The sequence below is a fragment of the Hyla sarda genome, chromosome 9, assembly GCF_029499605.1.
Source record: "Hyla sarda isolate aHylSar1 chromosome 9, aHylSar1.hap1, whole genome shotgun sequence".
Classification (NCBI taxonomy): Eukaryota; Metazoa; Chordata; class Amphibia; order Anura; family Hylidae; genus Hyla; species Hyla sarda.
Window position 1 is genome coordinate 149474582 of NC_079197.1, and position 24781 is coordinate 149499362.

At 43.3% G+C, this 24781-nt stretch overlaps 2 protein-coding genes across 14 annotated transcripts in view; one reads left to right on the plus strand and one right to left on the minus strand.

Annotated features, from left to right (window-relative positions):
• The window catches only part of KCNK6 (potassium two pore domain channel subfamily K member 6), a 95418-nt gene that overhangs the window by 174 nt on the left and 70463 nt on the right, over nucleotides 1–24781 (plus strand). For 4 of the 13 annotated variants that reach the window (XM_056537627.1, XM_056537630.1, XM_056537637.1 and 1 more), the window contains exons 1-2: nucleotides 16011–16143; nucleotides 19928–20014. The gene's annotated coding sequence lies outside the window, so the exon portion shown is untranslated. Of the gene's footprint in view, nucleotides 1–12046; nucleotides 12155–15843; nucleotides 15947–16010; nucleotides 16144–19927; nucleotides 20015–24781 lie in introns of those variants that run through there. The other 9 variants (XM_056537628.1, XM_056537638.1, XM_056537635.1 and 6 more) reach the window with 5 other exon arrangements.
• YIF1B (Yip1 interacting factor homolog B, membrane trafficking protein) lies at nucleotides 4526–15743 on the minus strand. Its single transcript, XM_056537644.1, has 8 exons — nucleotides 15609–15743; nucleotides 14004–14230; nucleotides 13188–13292; nucleotides 12695–12773; nucleotides 12539–12596; nucleotides 9031–9186; nucleotides 6992–7085; nucleotides 4526–4968 (listed from the first exon to the last, which is right to left on the minus strand). The coding sequence occupies exons 1-8, from the start codon at nucleotides 15634–15636 to the stop codon at nucleotides 4813–4815; spliced, it is 903 nt and encodes a 300-aa protein (XP_056393619.1). The 5' UTR covers nucleotides 15637–15743; the 3' UTR covers nucleotides 4526–4812.

Genomic DNA, 24781 nt, shown 5'->3' on the forward strand with positions numbered 1-24781 from the left:
ACGCCAGTCCCTGGTGTTCTGACACAGATCCAGGCTCCGATTATACAGTAGCATCAGGATAGAAGAATTTTGTGCATTGCTAGTAAAGTGGAACCGAGCTGTAACTTGACCCACAAATTGAAGACCTGAATGGCACGGTTTCTGGAAGACAGCAGCTACTTTTTTTTCTAACCCTGTATATGTATATACCGTATTTATCGGCGTATAACATGCATTTTTTTAGGCTAAAATTTTTAGCCTAAAGTCTATGTGCGTGTTATACGCCGATAAGACGCTGCAGTGCAATAATTTAAAGCGGGCGCTTTAAATCAATGAACTGCAGTGGCTTTTGCAGGTCCAGAGACCGCCACCGCTGCCGGCTTCTCTGCCCCTGCCTATCCTGGGGTCCCTGCTGCCGCCGCTTCTCTCCCCTGCTATCGGTGCCGCTGCCCCATTGCCGGCACCGATAGCCAGGGGGAGAGAAGCAGTGCCGGGAGAGAAAGGGCAGCGGCACCCATTGCCGGCGCCGCTGCCCCATTGCCTCCCCCATCCCCGGTTGTATAATTACCTGTTGCCGGGGTCAGATCCGCGCTGCTTCTGGCCTCCGGTGTGACGTCCCCTGCGTCGTTGCTATGCGCTGCGAGACACAATGACGAGTGACGTCACTCATCATTGCGCAGCGCATAGCAACTGATAGCAAGGGGGAGAGAAGGGGCAGCGGCACCGATAGCCAGGGGGAGAGAAGGGGCAGCGGGGCCGATAACAGGGGGAGAGAAGAGGCAGCAGCAGGACTCTAGACCACAGGAAAGGCAGGGGGAGAGAAGGGGCAGCGGGGCCGATAACAGGGGGAGAGAAGAGGCGGCAGCAGCAGGACTCTAGACCACAGGAAAGGCAGGGGGAGAGAAGCGGGCAGCGACGGCTTCCCTCCCCCTGCCTTTCCTGGGGGCTTCTGCGGGGTCAGAAACAGTCTATCAGGGTATACACATGCACGCACCCTCATTTTACCAAGGATATTTGGGTACAAAACTTTTTTTACCCAAATTTCATTGGTAAAATGAGGGTACGTGTTATAGGCCGATAAATACGGTAAATAACATAGGAGATTTATCATTCTTTTCAAACATATGGCTTTCATTTGACAATTTTTTTTAAATTACTTATGCTTACATGTGACCTATTTATCAAATAGTGACACGACCTTTATACATAAATCACACGTAAGCAAAACCAGGGAAATTCGCTTACAAAAGCACTTTTTAAAGCAGAAATGTTTTCCCTTATGTTAATAGCCGAAGTTCTTTATTACCAGTAGCGTTGCTAGAGAATGACAGGGAGGGGGGTGTACTGCATCAGATGACACCCGGCCTGGCACTAAATAGCTGCACTCCAACTATCCCGCAACAACCCTCCTCAGAAATAAAAAAAACATACTATGCCGCACCATGTATATCCGTACTCTGGAGGCTTTATTGTTTAATTTTGAGCCCGGATTTTGTGACGTTGGTGGGCGGAGTCTCGCATTGCTGCGCTGAGGCCGGAGTTTACGTCAGAAAGGAAAACAGCGCAGCACCAACAGGCACATAAACAATAGTGAAGCCACAAAAAAAAAAAGTCGTGGCACGTTACCCACCCCAAAATGTGCATGAAGCTGTATTATTATGGATGTTTTTTTTTTTTTAAGGAAACATTTTAGTGCCACATGTGGGTTATTTACATAGTCTGTAAAAATTCTTACACTATTATTCTGTGCCTTATTCTATTTTAACAACATAAACTGTAAACATTTAGAGGGTACGCCAGCATGTACGTGTCCTAAAATTAACAAGGTGTGCAGTGTGTATTTTCAACCTTAAAATTAATAGAGTTATTAGTTATATAATTAATTTTTTCTATAATTAACATTAATGTAGTAGCTTTGTTTCCTGATGCAGAACAAGAACAGTTGTTGAAGTGGGTATTAATGTCCTTTTCTGCAGACGGATGCACTTTCTGTAAGCCAGGTTGGACCTGGAATACATAGGTGACTTTTAAATGGAAATGCATCTTTTTTCCTTCATAAATAGCGACTATGGCACTTTATAAATACATGACCACTGCAAAGTAAAAAAAAAAATTAAATGTGTGTGCAGATTTCAGAAATGTGCTTTGGAATAAGCAAAAATCTAAAAGTAGTAGCATATATATAGAAAAGTCGCACGTGAGCAAGTACGTGCAACTTTTTCACAAAAAAAAATAAAAAATAATCTACTACGAAGCTTGATAAATCTCCTTCATAGTGTATAAATTATACCAGATTAGAGAGAATCTATCAAGCGGAGATTGTGCAAATAGAAGCTTTTTGTTCCACATCTCTTGCGTACAAGATGCTCTGGTCACTAACTAGTCTCTGCAAGATTTCTGCAGCTTGTATTACAATGAGAGGACTTCTTTAAATGGGCACTGTCAGAATCAAACACTTCACATATGTGGTACATCTTGGCAAAACATTAACCAAATATACTTTTTTTTAAATAGAAATCATGGCTTATTAATAAAAAAAAATAAAAAATAAGACCACTAAGGATCCCCCATATCATTCTGAACATATTACTGTCTGGCTGCTGAATCACTTTTGTCCCAGTTGAAGAACAGACTGGGACAACGTCCAGTAAGTGAGAACTGGACTATCACTCCTCTGTGCTCACTCCTGTCCTATCAGACTGCAGCATGAAAACAGAGAGAAAGGGGTTACAGAGCAGCCTGCAGTGATTGGATGAAGATACCCAGCACTGCACGGTAGACACAAGGAGGAAGTGAATGCATGGTGAGTGAGGGCGGGCTCAGTGCTTGCCTTGGACACACCCCTTCCTGAGCAGTGGATGTCAGAATGAGTGCGCAGCAGGACAGAGGGATTTGGGAGCCAAATACAGAAGCTAGACAAAAAAAAAAAAGACATGCAAAGCATCTGCATGACCTAGTGAGTAACATATAGAAGCATTACTTTTCTTTCAGTAATATGACAGGTATGCTTTAAAGGAACAAGATATCGTTCTCTTGCACTGCCCCATTACATTGAAAAATGTCAGTTGCTGCTAGAGATGAGCGAACTTACAGTAAATTCGATTCGTCACGAACTTCTCCGCTCAGCAGTTGATGACTTTTCCTGCATAAATGAGTTCAGCTTTCCGATGCTCCGGTGGGCTGGAAAAGGTGGATACATTCCTAGGAAAGAGTCTTCTAGGACTGTATCCACCATTTCCAGCCCACGGGAGCACCTGAAAGCTGAACTAATTTATGCAGGAAAAGTCATCAACTGCCGAGCGGAGAAGTTCGTGACGAATCGAATTTACTGTAAGTTCGCTCATCTCTAGTTGCTGCATAGCGACATACCACAAATGATTAACAAAAAATAAAATAAAAATAAATTCTCACAGGAGATTCCTAGTCCAGCACAGCAAAATTGGCAGTAATGCAGGTGCTAAATTCCCAGAAGTAAAATACTCCATAGTTTTAAGGGTGTATTACAGTCCCTAAAACGTATCAACTATTAACAGGATATGGGGCTAAGGAGGGGGATCTATCCAAACTTGTGTAGTTTTGATTAATCTCCCCTTAAACGTCGAAACCTCTGGGACCCCACAATCTCAAAAACGTGAAACTGTCTGTGGATGTGCCGGAGATACTCGAGCGCTGTACTACTGAAGGTGACAACGCTTCGATTTAGTTACATGAAGAAACCCATGCATCGCGATGGACACAGCCCCAGCACGGATAGCAGTAATACAACGTTAAACGTGATATTTCTATTTCATACACTTGAATATGCAATAAAGATCTGAGAATAATCCTATTAATGGCAAAAAAAAAAGTCAACTTGACACTGGAAAAGTATTAATTTAATGAACTGAAACACAAGATTCCTAGTGACACCTGTGCAATTCTTTGCTGTGCTATGCAGACACTATAGCAGGGTTTCCCAACCAGGGTGCCTCCAGCTGTTGCAAAACTACAACTCCCAGCATGCCTGGACAGCCTTCGGCTGTCCAGGCATGCTGGGAATTGTAGTTTTGCAACAGCTGGAGGCACCCTGGTTGGGAAACACTGCACATCATATCATAGCAGGATCGTGCCTCAGGGTCCACTTATAGGAAAAGGAAAGCCTGGCATAACCATAGCTGAATTAGTTAATAAGGCAAAGTCCTGCAGGGCACGGGGTCCTGTGGGAAGTTCTCATGATCCGGTCGTGTGAGGGAAATGTGTTCGTGGGGATGCGTGTTTGAAGTTTTGGGTGCGCACACTGTACAGAAGCTTCAGATGCGGGTAAAAGCAAGAACATAAATAGAGTTCGTAAAACAAAAATACTACAATCATTGACTTTGGGATTAAATGTCATGTTTAAGCTAGGAAGGGGTTGTGTTTTTTTATTTGTTATTTCTGCTTACTAATGCTTATTGGGCCCCTCCTTTGGAACACAGAGGCTTAGCCATGTCTAGTGGATCCTTAAGAAAACAGGCGGCAGCACAAAAAAAAAAAAAAAAAAAAAAAAAAAAAAAAAAAGGGGGGGGGGGGGGGGGGTCATAAGCTGTATATGAACATCCCCAGACAGCACTTATGAGGGTCCCACTATCATCTCAAGAAGTTGTTGTCCAGTGGCCCAGGTGTTTCTGAAGGAAGAGAAGCAGTAGGGACCCCTATACAAATAATGTCCAAAAAAAAAGGGGTCCATGCACAGAAAACAGTTAAGAAGGATTCCTGTTGGAAGGTGGGAGTGACGTCATCCTGACAGGGGTTGATAGTCCAAAATGGCACCTCCGTCTTCAGAACATGCTTTAAAAAAAAAAAAAAGGTAGGGAATCATCTCACTAGGTGGTACGTCAGCCAGTACATGAAGAGGGGCTGCACTGCAGCGACTGCCATAGTCAGGTACATACGCAGCTGGTTCCTGGCACCGCGAACCAGAACGCCTTCTGCTGCAGCTTCTGACAGGATCTTTAACCTCAAGGTTCGAATCTGGGAAGACAGAATGAAAAGAAATATTTATAAAAATGAAGAAAAATGGTAATTTATAAGTAAAGAAAATGGTATTTCCAATGCAGACATTAATGGCAATACAGTGCTGTTTATACGTGATGCCAAAGCTTCTCCCCCTTGTGGCCAGAGGTATCAATAACACATAACCCAAATCTCTAGATCTTTAAAGGGAACCAATCATCAGATTTTACTCTATATAACACTTTACAAAGTGTTATATAGGAGTAAAATCTTTATCCTCACCATCCCCAGTGGACACTCCTGACCCCAGGGATGGTGAAGATATGAAGTTATAAACTAGTCACCGCCACGCCTGTAAGTAGTCCCCTGGGTGGGGAGCTCCACTCACCTACTCCTGTTCTTCAGCCGGCAGCGATGCCCCCTCCGCTTGATTGACGGGCCGCGTCATCGTTCTGCTCCGTCTGTCCAGCGAGCAGAGCGATGACGCGCCCCATCAATCAAGCAGAGGGGACGTCACTGCCGGACAAAGAACAGGAGTAGGCGAGTGGAGCTCCCCACCCAGGTGACTACTTACAGGCGTGGCGGGGACTAGTTTATAAGTTCATATAATCACCATCTCTGTGAGCAGGAGCGTCTACTGGGGATGGTGAGTATAAAGATTTTACTCTATATAAAACTCTTTGTCAAGCTTTATATAGGGTAAAATCTGATGATTGGTTCCCTTTAAAGGGTCTCCGCAATACATATATGGCATATACAATGAGTGTGCATAATCAGATTACCCCTTTAAGGTTATCAACCTCTTAAGGACGCAGAGCGTACCTGTACACCCTGCGCCCGGTCTATAACGCAGGGTTATGCCTTGACCCCGCGTCATAACGGGTCGGTCCTGGCGGCTAATGAAAGCCGAGACCCTCGGCTTATAGCGTGCGGCACTGATTGTTGTGCCGCGCGCTATTAAACCCCTTTAAAACACGGCATTCAAAGTTGATCGCCACGTCTAAAGTAACAAATATACACTCCTGGCAGCTCAGTCTGGCTGATCGGGACCATCGCGGTGAAATTGCGATGTCCCGATCAGCTAGAATGCTAGCTGAGGGTCCGTTACCGGCACGTCCGATCGGCAATTGATTGCTCCAAGCATGAAATCCAGACCGCCAATAACACTGATAATTGCCATGTTAATGCATGGCAGTGATCTGTGTAGAAGAAGATCAGTGTGCGCAGTGTTATAGCCACAAGAGGGGGCTATATCACTGCAAATAAAAATAAAAAAGGTAAGATCATTTAACCCCTTCCCTAATAAAAGTAAGAATAACCCCCCCCCCCCTTTTCCCATTAAAAAAATGTAAATAAAAATAAAAATATATGGTATCGCCACATGCTGAAATGTCCGAACTATAAAAATATATAGTTAATTAAACCGCTCGGTCAATGGCCTAAGCGCAAAAAAAATTCCAAAATAGCGTATTTTTAGTCACTTTTTATATCATGAAAACATGAATAAAAAGCGATCAAAAAGTCTGACCAATACAAAAATGGTACCGCTAAAAACTTCAGATCACGGCGCAAAAAATTAGTCCCATACTGCCCTGTACACGGAAAAATAAAAAAAAGTTATAGGGGTCAAAACATGACAATTTTAAATGCATACATTTTCGTGCATGTAGTTATGATTTTTTTCCCAGAAGTAAAACAAAATCAAAGTAAAACTAAATAAGAAGGGGATCATTTTAATTGTATGGACCTACAGAAGATAAAGGTGTAATTTTTACCGAAAAATTTACTGTGTAGAAACGGAAGACCTAACAAGGTCACAAAATGGCATTTTTTCTTCAATTTTGTTGCACGATTAATTTTTTTTCCCGTTTCGTCGTGGATTTTTTGGTAAAATGACTAATGTCATTGCAAAGTAGAATTGGTGGCGCAAAACATAAGCCATAATATGGATTTTTAGGTGCAAAATTGAAAGGTTTATGATTTTTAAAAAGGTGAAACCCTGAGTCCTTAAGGCATTAAAGGCGTCATATTTATCACTTACCATGAAGAATACTATAGAGACGCAGCACCAGCTTAGAACGATGTAGTACCCAGTCTTCCCAAAGAGGAGGCCACACAGAACTCCCGAGATCATCCTGAATATAAATGTATAAGTGAGAAGGATCATATTAGAAATGGAAGTATTCTTATAGTGTAGACATTACAAAAAGGGTGCATATGCAAGACAGCCGTCCCCATCCCCCTTAAATCTAATCTGAGTTAGGGATCGACTGATATCGATTTTTTTTTAGGGGCGATATCGATAATCGGTGGAGGTTAGGGCCGATAGCCGATAACTTATACCAATATTTCGGTATAAGTTATCGGCTATTTATCCCCCCGCGACACCGCTGCAGATCATTGATTTAAAGCGGACGCTTTAAATCAATGCACTGCAGTGGCTTTTGCGGTGCCATAGGCCGCCACCACCACCCGCTTCTCTCCCCCTACCTGTCAGGGTGGTCCGGGCCATCCATCCTTGCTGTAGTGTCCGGCGGCATTCCGGTGGAGGGTGAACCGGTCCGGGCTGTCCTTCTTCTCCGGGGGTCATCTTCTCCACTCCGGGCAGGCTCCGGCCTAGTAACGCAGCATAGACGCCGCTGCGCAGTGACGCCTGTGCGCAGCGACGCACCTGACGTCACGGCGTCTATACAGCGTACTAGGCCGGAGCCTGCCCGGAGTGGAGAAAAGAACACCTGGAGAAGGACAGCCCGGACCGGTTCACCCTCCACCCGGAATGCCGCCGGACACTACAGGAAGGATGGATGGCCCGGACCACCCCCATTACGGGTAAGTTTAATTTTTTTTATTGACTCGGAGGGTGGGGGAGGGGCCCGACCTGTATAGCGGTATGGGCAAAAATCCATACCGGTATACCGCCCAGCACTATGGTGGGTCGGGGGCGGTCGCGGTGCGGGGGGGCATTATCGGCTTATCGGCAAGGTAATTGCCGATACCGATAATGCCCAAAATCGTGATTATCGGCCGATAATATCGGCCATACCGATAATCGGTCGATCCCTAATCTGAATATAGATGAATATGACAAGGGTCCCTTGACAATAACCAGATTATAAAAAGCTCCCTGCATGTACCCTCGTGGAACAGATAGATTTAATCTGTGGAGAAACCAGACTTTTTTTTTAATCATCTGCTAGACATCCCCTTTAAGGCAGACCTGTCATCAGAGAGAAAAAAAATAAACTTGGATGTAAATAAGCTTGAAAAGGTGCGTGCTTATGCAGGAGACAGTTGTCGCTGATTGATCTGTTGTTCCCTGTTTGTCTATGAGCTCCCCCCGCTGCTTGTCTGTCTCATGCACTGAAGACTGAATATGAATACGAATACAGTTCACAGAACCAGAACGCTACTTGGGCGAGTGCAGTCTTTCAATTTTTTGGGATGTTATGTATGTAAATAAGCTTGATAGAGCTTGTCATCAGGAATTCTGATATATCTTTTAATCTTTTGATTATGCTAATGAGGATCAAGTGTCCAGGGGGGGGGTGTTCCCCAACATGACAAGAGCCCAGGTAAGCCCAGTAGGACATGGGCTAGACCAGCGTTTCCCAACCAGGGTGCCTCCAGCTGTTGCAAAACTACAACTCCCATGTTGGCATGCTGGGAGTTGTAGTTTTGCAACAGCTGGAGGCACCCTGGTTGGGAAGCACTGGGCTACACTAACCTAGGCTCTTGCCCTGCTAAGGAATGCACTTGAGCCTAATTTGCATAATCACAAAAAAAGCTTATCTGTCACTGATGGAAAGGACTATAGCTATAAAAAAAAAAATGTAAAATAAAAATGAAAGTATGCAAGAAATCCTGACTAGCCCAATCTAGACACATGCTAATGTATTTATGCTGACAGGTCTGATATTTAGGAAGTAAGCTGGCTGAAACCGACAGAAAAAAAAAGCACCAATAGCCAGTCACAAAGCTGCTCCAATTCACTAAGCAATGTAATAGACAGCAGAGAAATGCAGTATGAGGGTCATATAATCAAATACTACACGTGTTACCCTCCATAGTCCTTGTACTCACCCCACATATTTGTAACCAGAGAACGCTATAAGATCCACCGTGGTGAGGTCGGTATTTACAGTCACCAGATAGAGGCTGAGAAGAATGGCAAACACCTCCACTATGAGCCAGGCTAAGGCAGAGCTGGCCTGCATGCCCAAGATCTCGGGGGAAAAGCTGAAATTTGGAACATTATAAAAGCCATCATTACCACAAATGCATCATGAGAACATACAGAAGCAACATCCTTACAATGTTCACACAACACCTTAATAATTAAAATCATGATTTTATTAAAGCAATTTTAAAAACAGTGTAAACAGACGCCAATAATTGGTAGTGGGATTAAGGTTAAATACCAGTACAAAAAAAATAGGGCTACTGCCAGCTACAATAGGCTTGCCTATAATATGGTGTAGAAGGTAATCAGTAGGGTTTCTCAGTCCCTTAGAGAACTGCACTTCACATAAATTATTCCTGCTCGAGTGCACTATGTGCGGTATATATAGTATACACTTACCACGATTGTGGGTATTACTATATATTACACCAGTTCAATGAAGTGCCTGAGTATATTAGAATGCAAATGTGCATATACATACAGTGTATTAATACAATGATATTGCACAACAGTAATATAAAGATATAGTGATTATTCAAGCACTATCCATGGATACATGCAGACTACAGAGAGACATAGAAACTAATCAAGTCAAGTACATATAGTGTCCTTACCCGTATTGAGCAGCAGAGCCCTGACCCCTATGATCGTTTCGGTTTCCCTTTATCATCAAGAGGTACTCTTGATAAAGGGAAACCGAAATGATCGTAGGGGTCAGGGCTCTGCTGCTCAATACGGGTAAGGACACTATATGTACTTGACTTGATTAGTTTCTATGTCTCTCTGTAGTCTGCATGTATCCATGGATAGTGTATAGTCGCAATTTTTTTTTTCCCGTTTCGCTGTTGATTTTTGGGTAAAATGACTGATGTCATTACAAAGTAGAATTGGTGGTGCAAAAAAAAATAAGCCATGATATGGAATTTTAGATGCTAAATTGAAAGGGTTATGATTTTTAAAAAGGAGGAAAAAACAAAAGTGCAAAAACGGAAAAATGCTATGTCCTCAAGGGGTTAAGGTCTCATGTACATTTAAACTCTTCTTAGGGTAATAAACTGTATGTAATATATTCTGACTTTAACCCCTTTAGGACTCAGCGTTTTTCAGTTTTTGCATTTTCGTTTTTTCTCTTTAACCTTTTAAAAATCATAACCCTTTCAATTTTCCACCTAAAAATCCATATTATGGCTTATTTTTTGTGCCACTAATTCTACTGTGCAGCGACAGTCATTTTACCCAAAAAATGGAAAAAAAAAAAAAAAAAAAAAAAAAATCATTGTGCGACAAAACTAAAAAAAAAAAAAACACACAATTTTATAACTTTTGGGGGCTTCCGTTTCTACGTAGTACATTTTTCAGTAAAAATGACACCTGATATTTATTCTGTAGGTCCATACGATTAAAATGATCCCCTACTTATATAGGTTTGATTTTGAAAAATCATAACTACATGCAGGAAAATGTATACGTTAAATATCCTCTTCTGACCCCTATAACTTTTTTATTTTTGTGCAAATGGGGATGTATCAGGTAACATTTTTGTTTTGATCTGACTTTCTGATTGCTTTTTATTCATTTTTTAATGGTATAAAAAGTGACCAAAAATACGCTACTTTGAAATTTTATTTTACATGTACGCCATTGACTGTGCGATTTAATGAACTATATATTTTTATAGTTCGGACATTAATGCACGCGGCGATACCATGTTTATTTTTTATTTACATTGTTTTTTTATGGGAAAAGGGGGGGTGATTATGACTTATTAGGGAAGGGGTTAATATCACATTTATTAACACTTTTGTTTCACTTTTTTTTTTTGCAATGTTATAGCCCCCATAGGGACCTATAACATTGCACACACTGATCTCTTACACAGTTCACTGCCATGCATTAACATGGCATAGATCAGTGTTATCGCCGCTCAACTGGATCTCAGGCATGGAGCGGTCATTTGGTGATCGGATACAGAGGAGGCAGGTAGGGATCCTCCTGGTGTCCTGCAAGCTGTTCGGGACGCCGCGATTTCACTGCGGCGGTCACGAACAGCCCAACTGAGCTGCTGGGATGCAGTTTCACTTCACTTTCACGTCTGAAGGGTTAATACCGGGCATCACCCCGATCGGTGATGTCCGGTATTAGCCGCGAATCCCAGCCATTGATGGCAGCCGGGACCGACCCGATATGGTGAGGGGTCTCCTGCACTTAAAGGGGTGCACCGCCCCTAGACATCTTATCCCCTATCTCCCTGCTGCACCCGGCGTTTCTTTTAGAGAGTCGGAGTCTCGTGACGTCACGGCCACGCCGTTTGTGGCTCCCTCCCGTAGACTTGCATTGAGGGGGCATGTCCGTGACGTCACCAGTCTCTGCCACGCCAGTCATCCGACACTGAGTGAATTTCTTTCAAAAACCTCTCCCTGTCTGTCTCCAGGTTGGGTGTGGCTCTGCAGCTCAGTTCCATTGAAATGAATGGAGCCAAGTTGTACCTGAAGCTGTTTTTTGAAAGAAATTAGCTCTGTTTTTTTTTTTTTTTTTATTCCTGGATAACCCCTTTTAATGCTGTAAATCCTTTATTTCCTTTTTAAGTGCAACATCAAGATGCTTTCTAAATAGTCTTTTTTGGCTTTGTTCAGCAGTGGAAACATCTGCTGCAGTAATTCTGATTCCGAAATTGACATGTAAATTTTTTTTGCGGAATTGGTTCAGAAATGCATTGCCGTCTATGGAGACTGAGCATTTCGGAGCGGTCCTAGGGTCGAAATGTTCCGTTGGTGTCTGCGGAACGTCCACCCAGAAATTTCTCTGTATGAACACAGCCTTAGAAATAGTCTGCCATTTCTCTGTTGTATGCAACTCCTCCACATAGCCTGCTGTCCTATTGCTTCCAACATAGGCTGCTTTGTATTCATGTTATAGATCCTGGATGCACGGACCACACATCCAGTCTGCAACTAGGAGCAGGTGGAAAAATGGATAAAACGGAATCAAGATTGCAGCCTAAAACTAAGTGAAACTTTCCTCAAGGTAACTAACATACGTAAAAAATAGGCGTTTCTATGACAAAGGTTGGTATAATTTTAGAGTCCAGAATGTTAGATTTAAAAACAATAATAACCATTTATATAGCGCACACAGATTCCGCAGCACTGTACACTCAAATTGGTCCCTGTCCCCATTGTGGCTCACAATCTAAACCCATCAGTATGTTTTTGAAGTGTGGGAGGAAACTGGTACCTAGAGAAAACCCACTCAAACACAGAACATACAAACTCTTTGTATGTTGTCCTTGGTGGGATTTGAACCTTATTTGAGGTCTTTCTATACATGCCCCCAATCTTCCCACCTATGGCCAGCTGTAATGTTTTTCTTACTAATAATTTACAAAAAAGACAGACATACACTACTCACTTGTTCTGTGTTCCCAAAGCCAGCCCAGCAACCAGAATATAAGTGATAAAAGCCATGACTGTAAGAAAATACAATATCACAATTTATAAAGAGACACATTTTGATTCCCACCTATTGTATAGAACTAAAGTATTGTGTTGCCCTCATCCAACCCACCTGGAATGTACAGGTCTGGAGCATTGACATCAAATCGTGGAGCTACAGGGGTATCTTGCTGGTACCTGACCTCCCAGTCCTAAAAAAAAATAAAGAGACAAGGATACCTCAGTAACTTTTCTAGGATGTGTCACAGGTTGGAAAGTTGTATGCAGCAGTGTTCACACTAGATTATTAAAAAAAGATAATAGACAGCATAGAGCAGTGCTTTTCAACCAGTAAGCCGTCAACTGTTGCAAAACTACAACTCCCAGAATGCCTGGAGAGCCAAAGGCAATCATTACTATAAGTCAGTGTTTGCCAACATGTGGCTCTCCAGCTCACCTTGGTACCATGGGAGGTGTTGTATTACAATAACTGGAGGGCCACAGGCTGGGGAACACTGACCTATAGGCCAATGGCCAGTTTCTGATTCTTGTTGAAGAGAACTCAGATAGGACATCGTGAACAGAACTCAGATTTCCTCGTTGGTTCCCACAAAACCCGACCTTACCCGATGCATGTAGGGGAAGAGGAGCAGCCCAATCTTTTTTCCAACATAAACTGTGTCAACTGCAAAATAATACTTGAGCTTGTTTACTGGGATGATTCTGTCAATCTGAAAGATAAAGAAAGATCAGAATACATAAATTTAGACAAAAGCTTAGTATAAAGAGATATAGAAGTTTAGAATAAATAGATATAGAAGAAAGCTTAGAAGAAATATACAAGAAAGCTTAAAATAAATTGATATACAAGACATCTTAGAATAAATATTTAAAGGGATACTCTGCTGAAAACATCTTTTCCCTGATCCAAAGGATCTCCACTGCGGCACCCCTGTCATTCGGTGCACGGAGCGACTCCGTTCCGTGCCCGATGACTGGAGATGCCAGCCGCCACACTCCCTCCATTTATGTCTATGGGAGGAGGGGAATAGACATGAATGGAGGGGCCGTGGTGTGGCGTCACGCTGCCTTCCCGGGGATCGCAGGGGTCCCTAAAGGCGGGACCCCCGTGATCTACCATCTTATCCGCTATCCTATGGATAGGGGTTAAGATGTTTAGGGCAGAGTACCCCTTTAATAAGAAAGCTCAGAATAACTAGATATAGAGAAAAAAAACTCAGAATAAGTAGATTTGGAATAAAATTTAGAATAAACAGATATAAAAGAAAGCAATTACACCCAAGAAAACTCTACAACAGGGAAATTGAATCCTTCCCACAGGACATTGGACGCCCTTAGTCATTTCCCTGCATTAGATAATAGAAACAGTAAAATAAAGGCCAATATTCATCCCCAATTGTCATCCTATACCCCGCACTCACATTTTTGTCCACCATCTCCTTGCCTTGGGTGGCCAAGCTGCTCCCATATGCCATGGCAAAATTGGACATAGGTTCTGACAGGAAGGCCTGAGTAGGGATGCTCAGAGCTGGAGAGCCATGGTTGTGGTATTCTGCACCAGGAGCCATGGGGCCGGCACTTGTGTCATCAAATAACTGATGTGGGCTGGCCATATTGGGGTTGGAGCCTCGGAGGCGCCGCTTTGAAGCTTTTGAAGAAAAGGAAACTCATGTTGGTGAACTTCAAGTACATATGTAATGCATTCACAGTCCTGTTATACAGCTCATATATATATATATATATATATATATATATATATATATATATATATATATATATACATATACCTCAAACGTATGCAACAATATAATACAAAAAATTAATGTTAACCAGCACTTGCTAAGGGCCAGTGCACATACGTCAGTCATTCGGCTCTGTTTATTTCCAGCGTATTGCTTACTGCTGGGAGTTGTAGTTTTGCTACATCTGGATGGCCACTGATCGATCCTAAAATAACTGGCTTTACACTGCCAGAGACAAACCGGAATTGTGAACGTAGCCAGAGTCCAATCATCCTCAGCTGCTAGAAGACTACAACTCCCAGCATGTAATGACAGCTGTAAACTGTCAGGGCATGCTAAGAGTTGTAGTCTTGCAACAGCTGGAGATCGCTTCTTTATTTATCTAAGTCAGTGGTCTCCAAACTGTGGTGCTCCAGATGTTGCAAAACTACAACTCCCAGCATGCCCAGACAGCCAGGCTGGACACCCTTGCTATATGATATATGGTGTGTGTGTATATATATATCTCATATAGCAAGGGTGTCGAGCCTGGCTGTCTGGGCATGCTGGGAGTTGTAGTTTTGCAACAACAGGAGAGCTGCGCATATATATATATATATATATATATATATATATATACACACACACACACAGCTCTCCAGTTGTTGCAAAACTACTACTCCCAGCATACCCGGACAGCCAGGCTGGACACCCTTGCTAGAGATTATGGGGGAGATTTATCAAAACCTGTCCAGAGGAAAAAGTTGCTGAGTTGCCCATAGCAACCAATCAGATCGCTGCTTTCATTTATCAGAGGCCTTTTAAAAAAATGAAAGAAGCGATCTGATTGGTTGCTATGGGCAACTCAGCAACTTTTCCTCTGGACAGGTTTTGATAAATCTTCCCATATATATAATATATATATATACACACACACACACACACACACACACACACACGGCTATGCACCTGCATCTCTCCAGTTGTTGCAAAACTACAACTCCCAGCATGCCCTGATAGCCAAAGGCTGTCAGGACATGCTGGGAGTTGTAGTTCCACAATAGCTGGAGTGTCACAGTTTGGGGGACACTAACCTCAATGGAATAATCTCTGCAATAAGACAATATTGCAATATACACCCACCTGTACCCCAAATACCAGTCATGGCCCCCATGGTGGTCTATGAACCCATCACCCTCCACCCATTCCCAGCATCTCCAGTCACACCATGCCCAGGGCTGCTCCAAACACCTTTCACCTAGGTGACTCAGCTCCACCCCCCAAAACCACCCGTCCACTACTTACGGGCCCTGAAGCTGCTCTCCCGGTTCATGGCTCCGGTTCGGTGACGCGGCCTCACCTCCTCCTTACCATGTGACGCGCAGGCACCCCGGCTGGCCAATCACAGGGCTGGCCGGACACTGTGTGAAGAAGAGACAATGTTAATAAAGTTCGTTGAATCGTAGAAAAAAAAGCGAACGCAAGCATCTGTGATGTGGCACGGGAGGGGCGTCATGACGTCATGTTAGAGAATGGAAGGGGCGGGGCTAGGACACAGGACGCGGTTCTGCTGTCGTGTCACTCCTGATAACTTGTAGTCTAATGTCCTGGTATAGCAGGAGGTTGTGTGTGTATATAACAGTGTGAATACAACTCTACACCGAGGAGATTTATCAAAACCCCTCCACAGGAAATGTTGCTGAGTTGCCCATAGCAACCAATCAGATCGCTTCTTTCATTTTGCAGAGGCATTTTCAAAAATGAAAGAAGCGATCTGATTGGTTGCTATGGAAAACGCAGCGGCTTTTCTGCTGCACTTACTGTGAATAAGAGCAGTGAGGTAAAATTGTTGAAAAATGATCTTAGGCTGCATTCACACCACGTTTTTACAATACAGTTCCCGTATACGTTTTCAGTGTGAAAACCGTACAGAACCGTATTGAAAACCGTATGCCAAACGATGCATCCGGTTGCATCTGTTTTGCGTCCTGTACGGTTTTGTCCATTTTTTTTCTTGTACCCAAAACCGTTTGGGTGAAAAACCATATGAAACCGTATACGTTTTTTTTTTTAGCATAAGAGTCAATGGGAACCGTCCAGAACCGTATGTGCGTACGTTCCTTGTGGTTTGCAACATACGTTTTTTGACTTTGCACAGTTTTTTTCTTGGATTTCCAAACAAGTGAAACTTTATTCATAATAGAGTGAAAAGTTAAAAACGTATACGCAAACGGATGCAACCGGGCATCATTTTTTAAACCGTAAACGGTTTTTAACCATTGACGGGTTAAAATTTGTACACACGTTTTGATACAGTTTAGTCCGATTTTGAGGAATTCGTTTTTCCATCAAAAACCTGATACGGGAACTGTATTGCAAAAACGTGGTGTGCATTCAGCCTTAGGCTGCTTTCACACTATAAAAATATTTCCGTTATAAACGTCCGTCATAAAAATCTTGAAAATCGTCCGTAAAACAGTTGAAAATCCCGTTATAGTCTATTGGATTTTTCTAATAGCCGTTTTAACCCGTTATCACCTTTTATTAATAACGGCCGTTATTTAGTGCATGCACTATTTCTTCCGTTCATTTGCCCGTCACAAAATGACGTCCGTTATTAATAACTAATAGACGATAATGGGATTTTCTAACGGCCGTTAGGAATTTTTTTTAACGACCGTTTAACGGACGATTTTCAAGATTCTTATGATGGATGTTTATAACGGAAGTAATTTTATAGAGTGAAAGCAGCCTAATAGAGATGAGCGAACTTACAGTAAATTCGATTCGTCACGAACTTCTCGGCTCGGCAGTTGATGACTTTTCCTGCGTAAATTAGTTCAGCTTTCAGGTGCTCCGGTGGGCTGGAAAAGGTGGATACAGTCTCTTTCCTAGGACTGTATCCACCTTTTCCAGCCCACGGGAGCACCTGAAAGCTGAACTCATTTATGCAGGATAAGTCATCAACTGCCGAGCCGAGAAGTTCGTGACGAATCAAATTTACTGTAAGTTCGCTCATCTCTACAGCCTAACAAATGCCAGTGTTTTTTAAGCAGTGTGCCTCCAGCTGTTGCAAAACTACAACACCCAGCATGCCCGGACAGCCAAAGGCTGTCCGGGCATGCTGGGAGTTGTAGTTTTGCAACAGCTGGAGGCAAACCTTTTGGAAAACACTTGACATAGGCCTAAAGCCTGGGGCTACAGGACTGGTTCTGTTGTCATGACAACAAAACACCCTACCTGGCTTGTATATACTGTATGAGGACATTGATGTATTTGGTGATTTGGGATGCAAACACCAGTGAACACCACCGTAGACCAAGCAGGAGACACACGTACATGATGAGGCCCGGCTGAAGATCTGCAGCTAATATGCATTTCCGTATTTCCCTCCTCGCCTTCTAAATGTTCACACAACAGAATTTCTGAGCAGAATTCAGCAGAAATTTTCCGCTTGGAAATTCTGTTGCAGCACAGTCCCATTGTTTTCATTTGGATTCTGCTGCACCGTGCACACAATGGAATTTCCATGGCGGAAAAATCTGCCACGGAAATCCCAATTCCGGTCTCCACGGGAAGAATTGACGTGTCAAGTAATTCAGTAGAGTCCGCTCGGAAATGCATTTCTTTGCAATGTGTCTACGAAGACGGCGCTTTCCCAAGCGGTCCTAACGCCGGCATTGTCTGCCTGTGCCCGCTATTTGTTGAATGTCCGCCCAAACCTCCAGATGCCATGGTAATAGGTTGGCACCCCACCATTGCATTGTGGGAGTGCTGATCAGAGGCATTTATTAGACCAGTGTTTTCCAACCAGGGTGTCTTCAGCTGTTGCAAAACTACCACTCCCAGCATGCCTGGACAGCCGACGGGAGTTGTAGTTTAATGCTCCATGCTCCTGTGGGCTGAGCTCCTGAGCCTGCTCCATATTCCCCAGCATGCATCCTCCTTATTTATACTGTGGATGTCACCAAGGGTATGTATGGGATTAAAGGGGTACTCCGGTGGAAAACTTTTTTCTTTTTTAAATCAACTGGTGCCTGAAAGTTAACCAGATTTGTAAATTACTTCTTTAAAATTTTTTTAATCCTTCCAGTTCTTATTAGCTGCTGTATCATACAGAGGAAATTCTTTTCTTTTTTGGATTTCTTTTCTGTCTGACCACAGTGCTCTCTGCTGACACCTCTGTCCATTTTAGGAACTGTCCAGAGCAGCATATGTTTGCTATGGGGATTTTCTCCTGACATGGACAGAGGTGTCAGCAGAGAGCACTGTGGGCATGACAGAGAATTAATCCAAAAAGAAAAGAATTTCTTCTGTAGTATACAGCAGCTGATAAGTACTGGAAGGATTAAGATTATTTTTTTTTAATAGAAGTAATTTACAAATCTGTTTAACTTTCTGGCATCAGTTAAAGTTTTCCACCAGAGTACCCCTTTAACAAAAACAGCAGCTCAGCCTTAACTGAGCTAAGATGCAATACCAAACCCAATCCATAGACAGGTGTGGCGCTGTTTTTGGAAGAAAGCATCACTTTTTTCTAATCATATACAATTTTTATGGGCACTGTGACTTTAAAAAAAACTTTTGACATGTTATAGAAGCATGGCAAAAGTTTTGATCTGTCGGCGTCTGAGTGTCCACAACGCAACCAATCGGTAGAACTAGCTGGGAGAAGAGCGCCTTAAGGGTATGTTCACATGGCAGAATGTCTGTGCGGAATTCTGCCGGAATATTCTGCAGGGACATTCAGCTGCAGCAGAGTCCCATTGTTTTCAATGGGATTCTGCTGCACTGTTCACACGGTTAAAATCCCAATTTTGGGGGATTTTGCTCGGAAATGCATTGCTGTTAATGATACGAAACATATCCGAGCAGTCCTAGTGCCCGCTGGATAATTCAGATGTGATGTTATGATGTTTTTCATGCGGATATTCTGAACATTTTATGTTGTGTGAACATGGCCTTAGGAAGACAAATTTACAGTGTAAGGCTGGGTTCACACTACGTTTTGTCCCATACGGGAGCGCATACGGCAGGAGGGAGCTAAAAACTCGCGCTCCCGTATGTGACCGTATGCGCTCCCGTATGTCATTCATTTCAATGAGCCGACCGGAGTGAAACGTTCGGTCCGGTTAGCTCATTTTTGCGCCGTATGCGCTTTTACAACCGGACCTAAAACTGTGGTCAACCACGGTTTTAGGTCCGGTTGTAAAAGCGCATACGGCGCAAAAATGAGCCGACCGGACCGAACGTTTCACTCCGGTCGGCTCATTGAAATGAATGACATACGGGAGCGCATACGGTCACATACGGGAGAGCAAGCTTTTAGCTCCCCCCTGCCGTATGCGCTCCCATATGGGACAAAACGTAGTGTGGACCCAGCCTAAGTCTATGGGATTGTTTTGGTTAGCGCATGTTTCTCTACCCACTCGTTCTAATGATCGATGGGGATCTGAGCATTCAGATTAATAAAAACATTTTGACATGTGAGAAGTTTTTTAAAGCGACTTTGATAGATAGGTATAACTTGATGGGTTTATGGACATGTGTCCATCCATACTGTTGGAACATAAGGGATGGGGTGCTGTATTATTTTATCTTAATACTGCTTTCCCTTTTTTTAGGTCATTGCTCTTGGTACCACTTTCTTGACAATGGAGCCAAGTCCAGAAAGTAAACAGCAAAGAAGATACCCCAAGGAATATTCACAGGTATTCCATCTATCCATGATTGTGCTTGCTTCATTTATGTGAATGTAAAATGTTTGAAAAATATTTTTAAAACATTTAAAAAGTACCTGTCACCAAATGAACTGTTCTCAACTACCTCAGACAATATTCCCTAACTACTCCTCACACTCCTCCAGCCCTTAAAAACAATTTCAGAGCTTTAAAAAGCTGTGTATCATACATTTATTCTGGCTTGCATAGTGCAATTTCCCAGCAGGAGAAAGTGGGTGTTTCCCAGCAGGCATGACATCACTGAAGCCTGCTGGGGGACAACTTCCGCCCTCACATGGTTGCAGCAATGTGATGAATAGAAGACCTCAGGCTCTGTGCATGTTTCAGTCTGTGTTGATATCAGTGAGGCTCTCCTGCAGGTTTCTGTCTGTGCAGCTTTCTGTGAGAATCTGTGGAGCTTTCACTTTCTGTGCAACAGACAATCAAGCTCTGTGCAGAGAAACACTTCCTGAGTTTGGACTCCTGCCAGGCCTGGAGGAAACCAAACTCACTGTATTAATTGAATGTGTGTGTGTGTGGGGGAGGGGGGGGCACCTAGTAGCCATTTTTTATATTACATTTTAAACATATTTGTGATGATAATTTTAAAAGCACAAAAAAAAGAAAAAATAATGGGATATAATAAATAACTATTTATTCTGCGTAAAATGGGATTATTTAGCCTCCTTCACCTTAGCAGGACCCTTGCATCAGGTGAAGGGGCTAATACATATATGGAATAAAGTATATAAATGATAAAAATATATAAAATCATATATAAATCATATATGGAATAAAGTATACCAACTAGAAAGCGTAAAAATATATCAACTGGGTAGCGTGATGATATAATTCCCTGTAGTCTATGTTGGGATATATATTAGTAGCAGAAACTGGTTATATAATTGTCCATAGTATATGGAAAAAGTTTATTGGTCGTACAGTGAAATAATTGTAAAGTTCTGTTTGTAGGGCAGGGACGTTGATAGTATAGTAGGAGCAGTACTTCACCTTAGAATAGTGTCTTTGAGAGGGGTTTGGTGCACGGCACCACCCACCAACCATAGGAGGTAATTCTGGCAATCGCAGAACGGGCTGGCAAGGCTGCATCCGGCACTGGAGATGATGATGCCCGTCTGAAGATGGTGAGGATCGCAGGGTCTCCTTATCGCTTGGCAGTCCTCTATATTGCTACAGAAGAAATGGTCCGCGGCCTTGAAACGCGTCTAGCTATTATATTGATACAGTCCATCAAGTATACATACCGTATACCATCCGTTAATCAATTTTCAGCATTTGCAACAGCTGGAAGCCCCCTATTTGTGGCCCACTGCAGTACGCGCGCTAATAGCGCTTCATTCACACGAGGACGCCAGCTTTTACCCCTGCACCACCCATCACAAGCTTGCCAGCCACAGACACTATCCCCCATCAGGCCGGACTCTGTCCGTGCCAGACAAGGACTGCCAAGCGATAAGGAGACCCTGCGATCTTCACCATCTTCAGACGGGCATCATCATCTCCAGTGCTGGACGCAGCCGTGCCAGCCCGTTCTGCGATTGCCAGAATTACCTCCTATGGTTGGTGGGTGGTGCCGTGCACCAAACCCCTCTTAAAGACACTATTCTAAGGTGAAGTACTGCTCCTACTATACTATCAACGTCCCTGCCCTACAAACAGAACTTTACAATTATTTCACTGTACCACCAATAAACTTTTTCCATATACTATGGATAATTCTATAACCAGTTGCTGCTACTAATATATATCCCAACATAGACTACATGGAATTATATCATCACGCTACCCAGTTGATATATTGTTACGCTATCTACCGTATTTTTCGCTGTATAAGACGCACTTTTTCTTCCCCAAAACTGGGGGAAAAGTTGGTGCGTCTTATACGGCGAATACCTGTGGCCATCAACGGCCGGGATCCGCGGCTAATACAGGACATCACCGATCGCAGTGATGCCCTGTATTAACCCTTCAGATGCTGACCGCCGCGTCTGAAGCGAAAATAACACTAACCCGGCTGTTCAGTCGGGCTGTTCGGGACCGCCACGGTGAAATCGCGGCGTCCCGAACAGCTTACAGGACACCGGGAGGGACCTTACCTGCCTCCTCGGTGTCTTCTCCGTGCCAGGATCCCCTGCATGGCCGGCGCTCTCCTTCGTTGTCATCACGTCGTCGCACACGCCGTCCCGTCATCCAATAGGAGCGGCGTGCGTAGTGATGTGATGACGGCGACGGAGAGCGTGGATCCCGGGGAAGAAGACGTCTGGAGCGTCGGGGACACCACGGGGACACGGCGACAGCAATGGAGGGCGACATCCAGGGCAGTGGTGATGGGTCCGGAGCGGCGGGGACAGGTGAGTACTACCTCCTATCCAGTGGTCTTCAACCTGCGGACCTCCAGATGTTGCAAAACTACAACTCCCAGCATGCCCGGACAGCCAACGGCTGTCCGGGCATGCTGGGAGTTGTAGTTTTGCAACATCTGGAGGTCCGCAGGTTGAAGATCACTGTTGGGTGCAGAATCTTTTTTTTTCTAGATTTTTCACCTTTAAAATAGGGTGCGTCTTATATGTTGGTGCGTCCTATAGGGCGAATACGGTAGTTGGTATACTTGCATGATTTTATATATTTTCATCATTTATATACTTTATTCCATATATGTATTAGCCCCTTCACCTGATGCAAGGGCCCTGCTAAGGAAATAGGAGGCTAATTAATCCCATTTTACACAGAATAAATAGTTATTTATTATATCACATTGTTTTTTCATAACTACTGAATCTAATCTCTCTTTTCTTATTTCTATGTACCTTTGAGGACTGATATATATATATATCTATCTATATATATATATATATATATATATATATATATATATATATATATAATTTATATTTTCCATTTAATTCAGTCATGTCCTTTATAGCCTCAAATCCATCTGGGTTGAATGGTGTGAGCCATGTTCTGCAACGCTGATGTGAATGTAAAGTGGGAGCAAGCAAACAACATCTGGGTGTATCAGTGCCAGAAACTGTACAACATGACCTAGATAGGTACAAGATATACTGAGGATCTTCCTGTAGGGCTCCCACATATTGTCAGTGTTATTATAACCCCAGAAAATATATGGGGGATCTTTTTTTGCTTACATTGGGCGCACAAAATGTTGCACGTGTCTGTTTTGTCTATATGCTAAAAAATTCAAGCAGCCTTTCCAAAGTGAATTTCAGTTTTCACTTTGCAGTGGTAACAAATGAATCAATATCCTCTCTCCCTGAACCTAAGTATTCTCCTGTCTCCCCTGCCTTCTCCTTCTGTCTTAGGGTGGGTTCACGCCACGTTTTTGCAATACAGTTTTTTTTTCAGGTTTTTGATAAAAAAAAACAGATTCCTCAAAACGTGTGTACAGAGTTTTATCTGTATACGGTTGAAAAACGTATATGGTTTGAAAAGGGATGTCCGGTTGCATCCGTTTTTTAAGAAAAAAACGCATACATTTTGAACTTTTCACTCCATTATGAATAAAGTTTCACTTGTTTGATTGAAATTCCAAGAAAAAAAACTGTGCAAAGTCAAAAACCGTATGGTAAAAACTGGATGGAACCATGCACACATACAGTTCTGTACGGTTCCCATTGACTCCCATGTTAAAAAAAAAACGTATACGGGTCAATACGGTTTTTCACCTGGACCAAAAACCGTGGTAGGCCACCGTTTTCTGTCCAGAAAAAAAAAAGTTAAAAACCGTGTGGTGTGAAAAACGGACACAACCGTATGCAATATGGTGCATACGGTTTTGAATGGAAAGTCTATGGGCACGGTTTTCTGTACAGTTGCATATGTTTTTTTTTTTTTTTTTAAACCGTATCCAAAAACTGTATAGAAAATACTGGTGTGAACCCAGCCTTATTCTCCTATTTCCTTTGCTTTCTCCTTCTCTCCTATCTCCTTCTCTGCTTCCTTCCTCTCTCTGTTTCATTCCCCTCTTCCTTCTTCCCCACTGTCTCCTTTTCCTCTGTCTCCTTGTCTTGACTGGATGGGATTTTAGATACATCCCTTCCCCTCTAAACTTACTCCCAACCGATTAGAACCCCTTTTTCCCCAAAAAGGACACTGACACAAGCCAAAGTTCACTGGAGGGCACTCCCCTCCCCCAATCAGACTTGTACACCATGCTCTTACCCCTGGCCACGACCACCTGGCCCAGGGGCACCCAGATAACCTTCTGCACCATCCTTCAAACTCCTGAGGCCCAGAACTACCACCAGGAGGCCCAATTGAACAATCTCAAACATTTTTTTTTTCAAACTACAACCTTCCCCGGAACCTTTTCACACGTCACACCACCTATTGCTACCCAACCAACCAAACAACAATAAAATAGGGCGGGTGGGCGGGACCTTCTTCCTGCTTCCACACGCCGACTGGTGAGTACCGTCCCTTATATACACTCACCCCTCCCCTCCAGATGACCTCCCTGTCACCCCAATGTCAAGCCACCTGCTGCCGTCCCTTAAAGGGGCAGCGGTAAATTAACCCCTTATACCCCCATTACCTTGCCATCCCTACTGTAACCCAAATTACCCCTTATTCCATATGGAAGGGCCACTGAAATCCCCGTCAAGGCGCCACTACACCAGGGGTTCCCCCCGCTACGTTTGCTCCCATTTTCCTCTGTCTACTTCTTCTATCTCCTTATTCTCTTCCTTCTTCTCGACTTTCTCCTGTTTCCTATGTCTC

Bases quoted from the DNA above. Each gene is read 5' to 3' on its own strand.
- YIF1B (XM_056537644.1), bottom strand. From the start codon at position 15,636: ATGAACCGGGAGAGCAGCTTCAGGGCCC. The intron at 12,774-13,187 runs GTAAGGTCGGGT...ATTTTTTTTTAG, and splicing joins TCTTCCCCTACATGCATCGG to GACTGGGAGGTCAGGTACCA. The intron at 4,969-6,991 runs GTAAGTGATAAA...CTGTCTTCCCAG, and splicing joins TCTCTATAGTATTCTTCATG to ATTCGAACCTTGAGGTTAAA.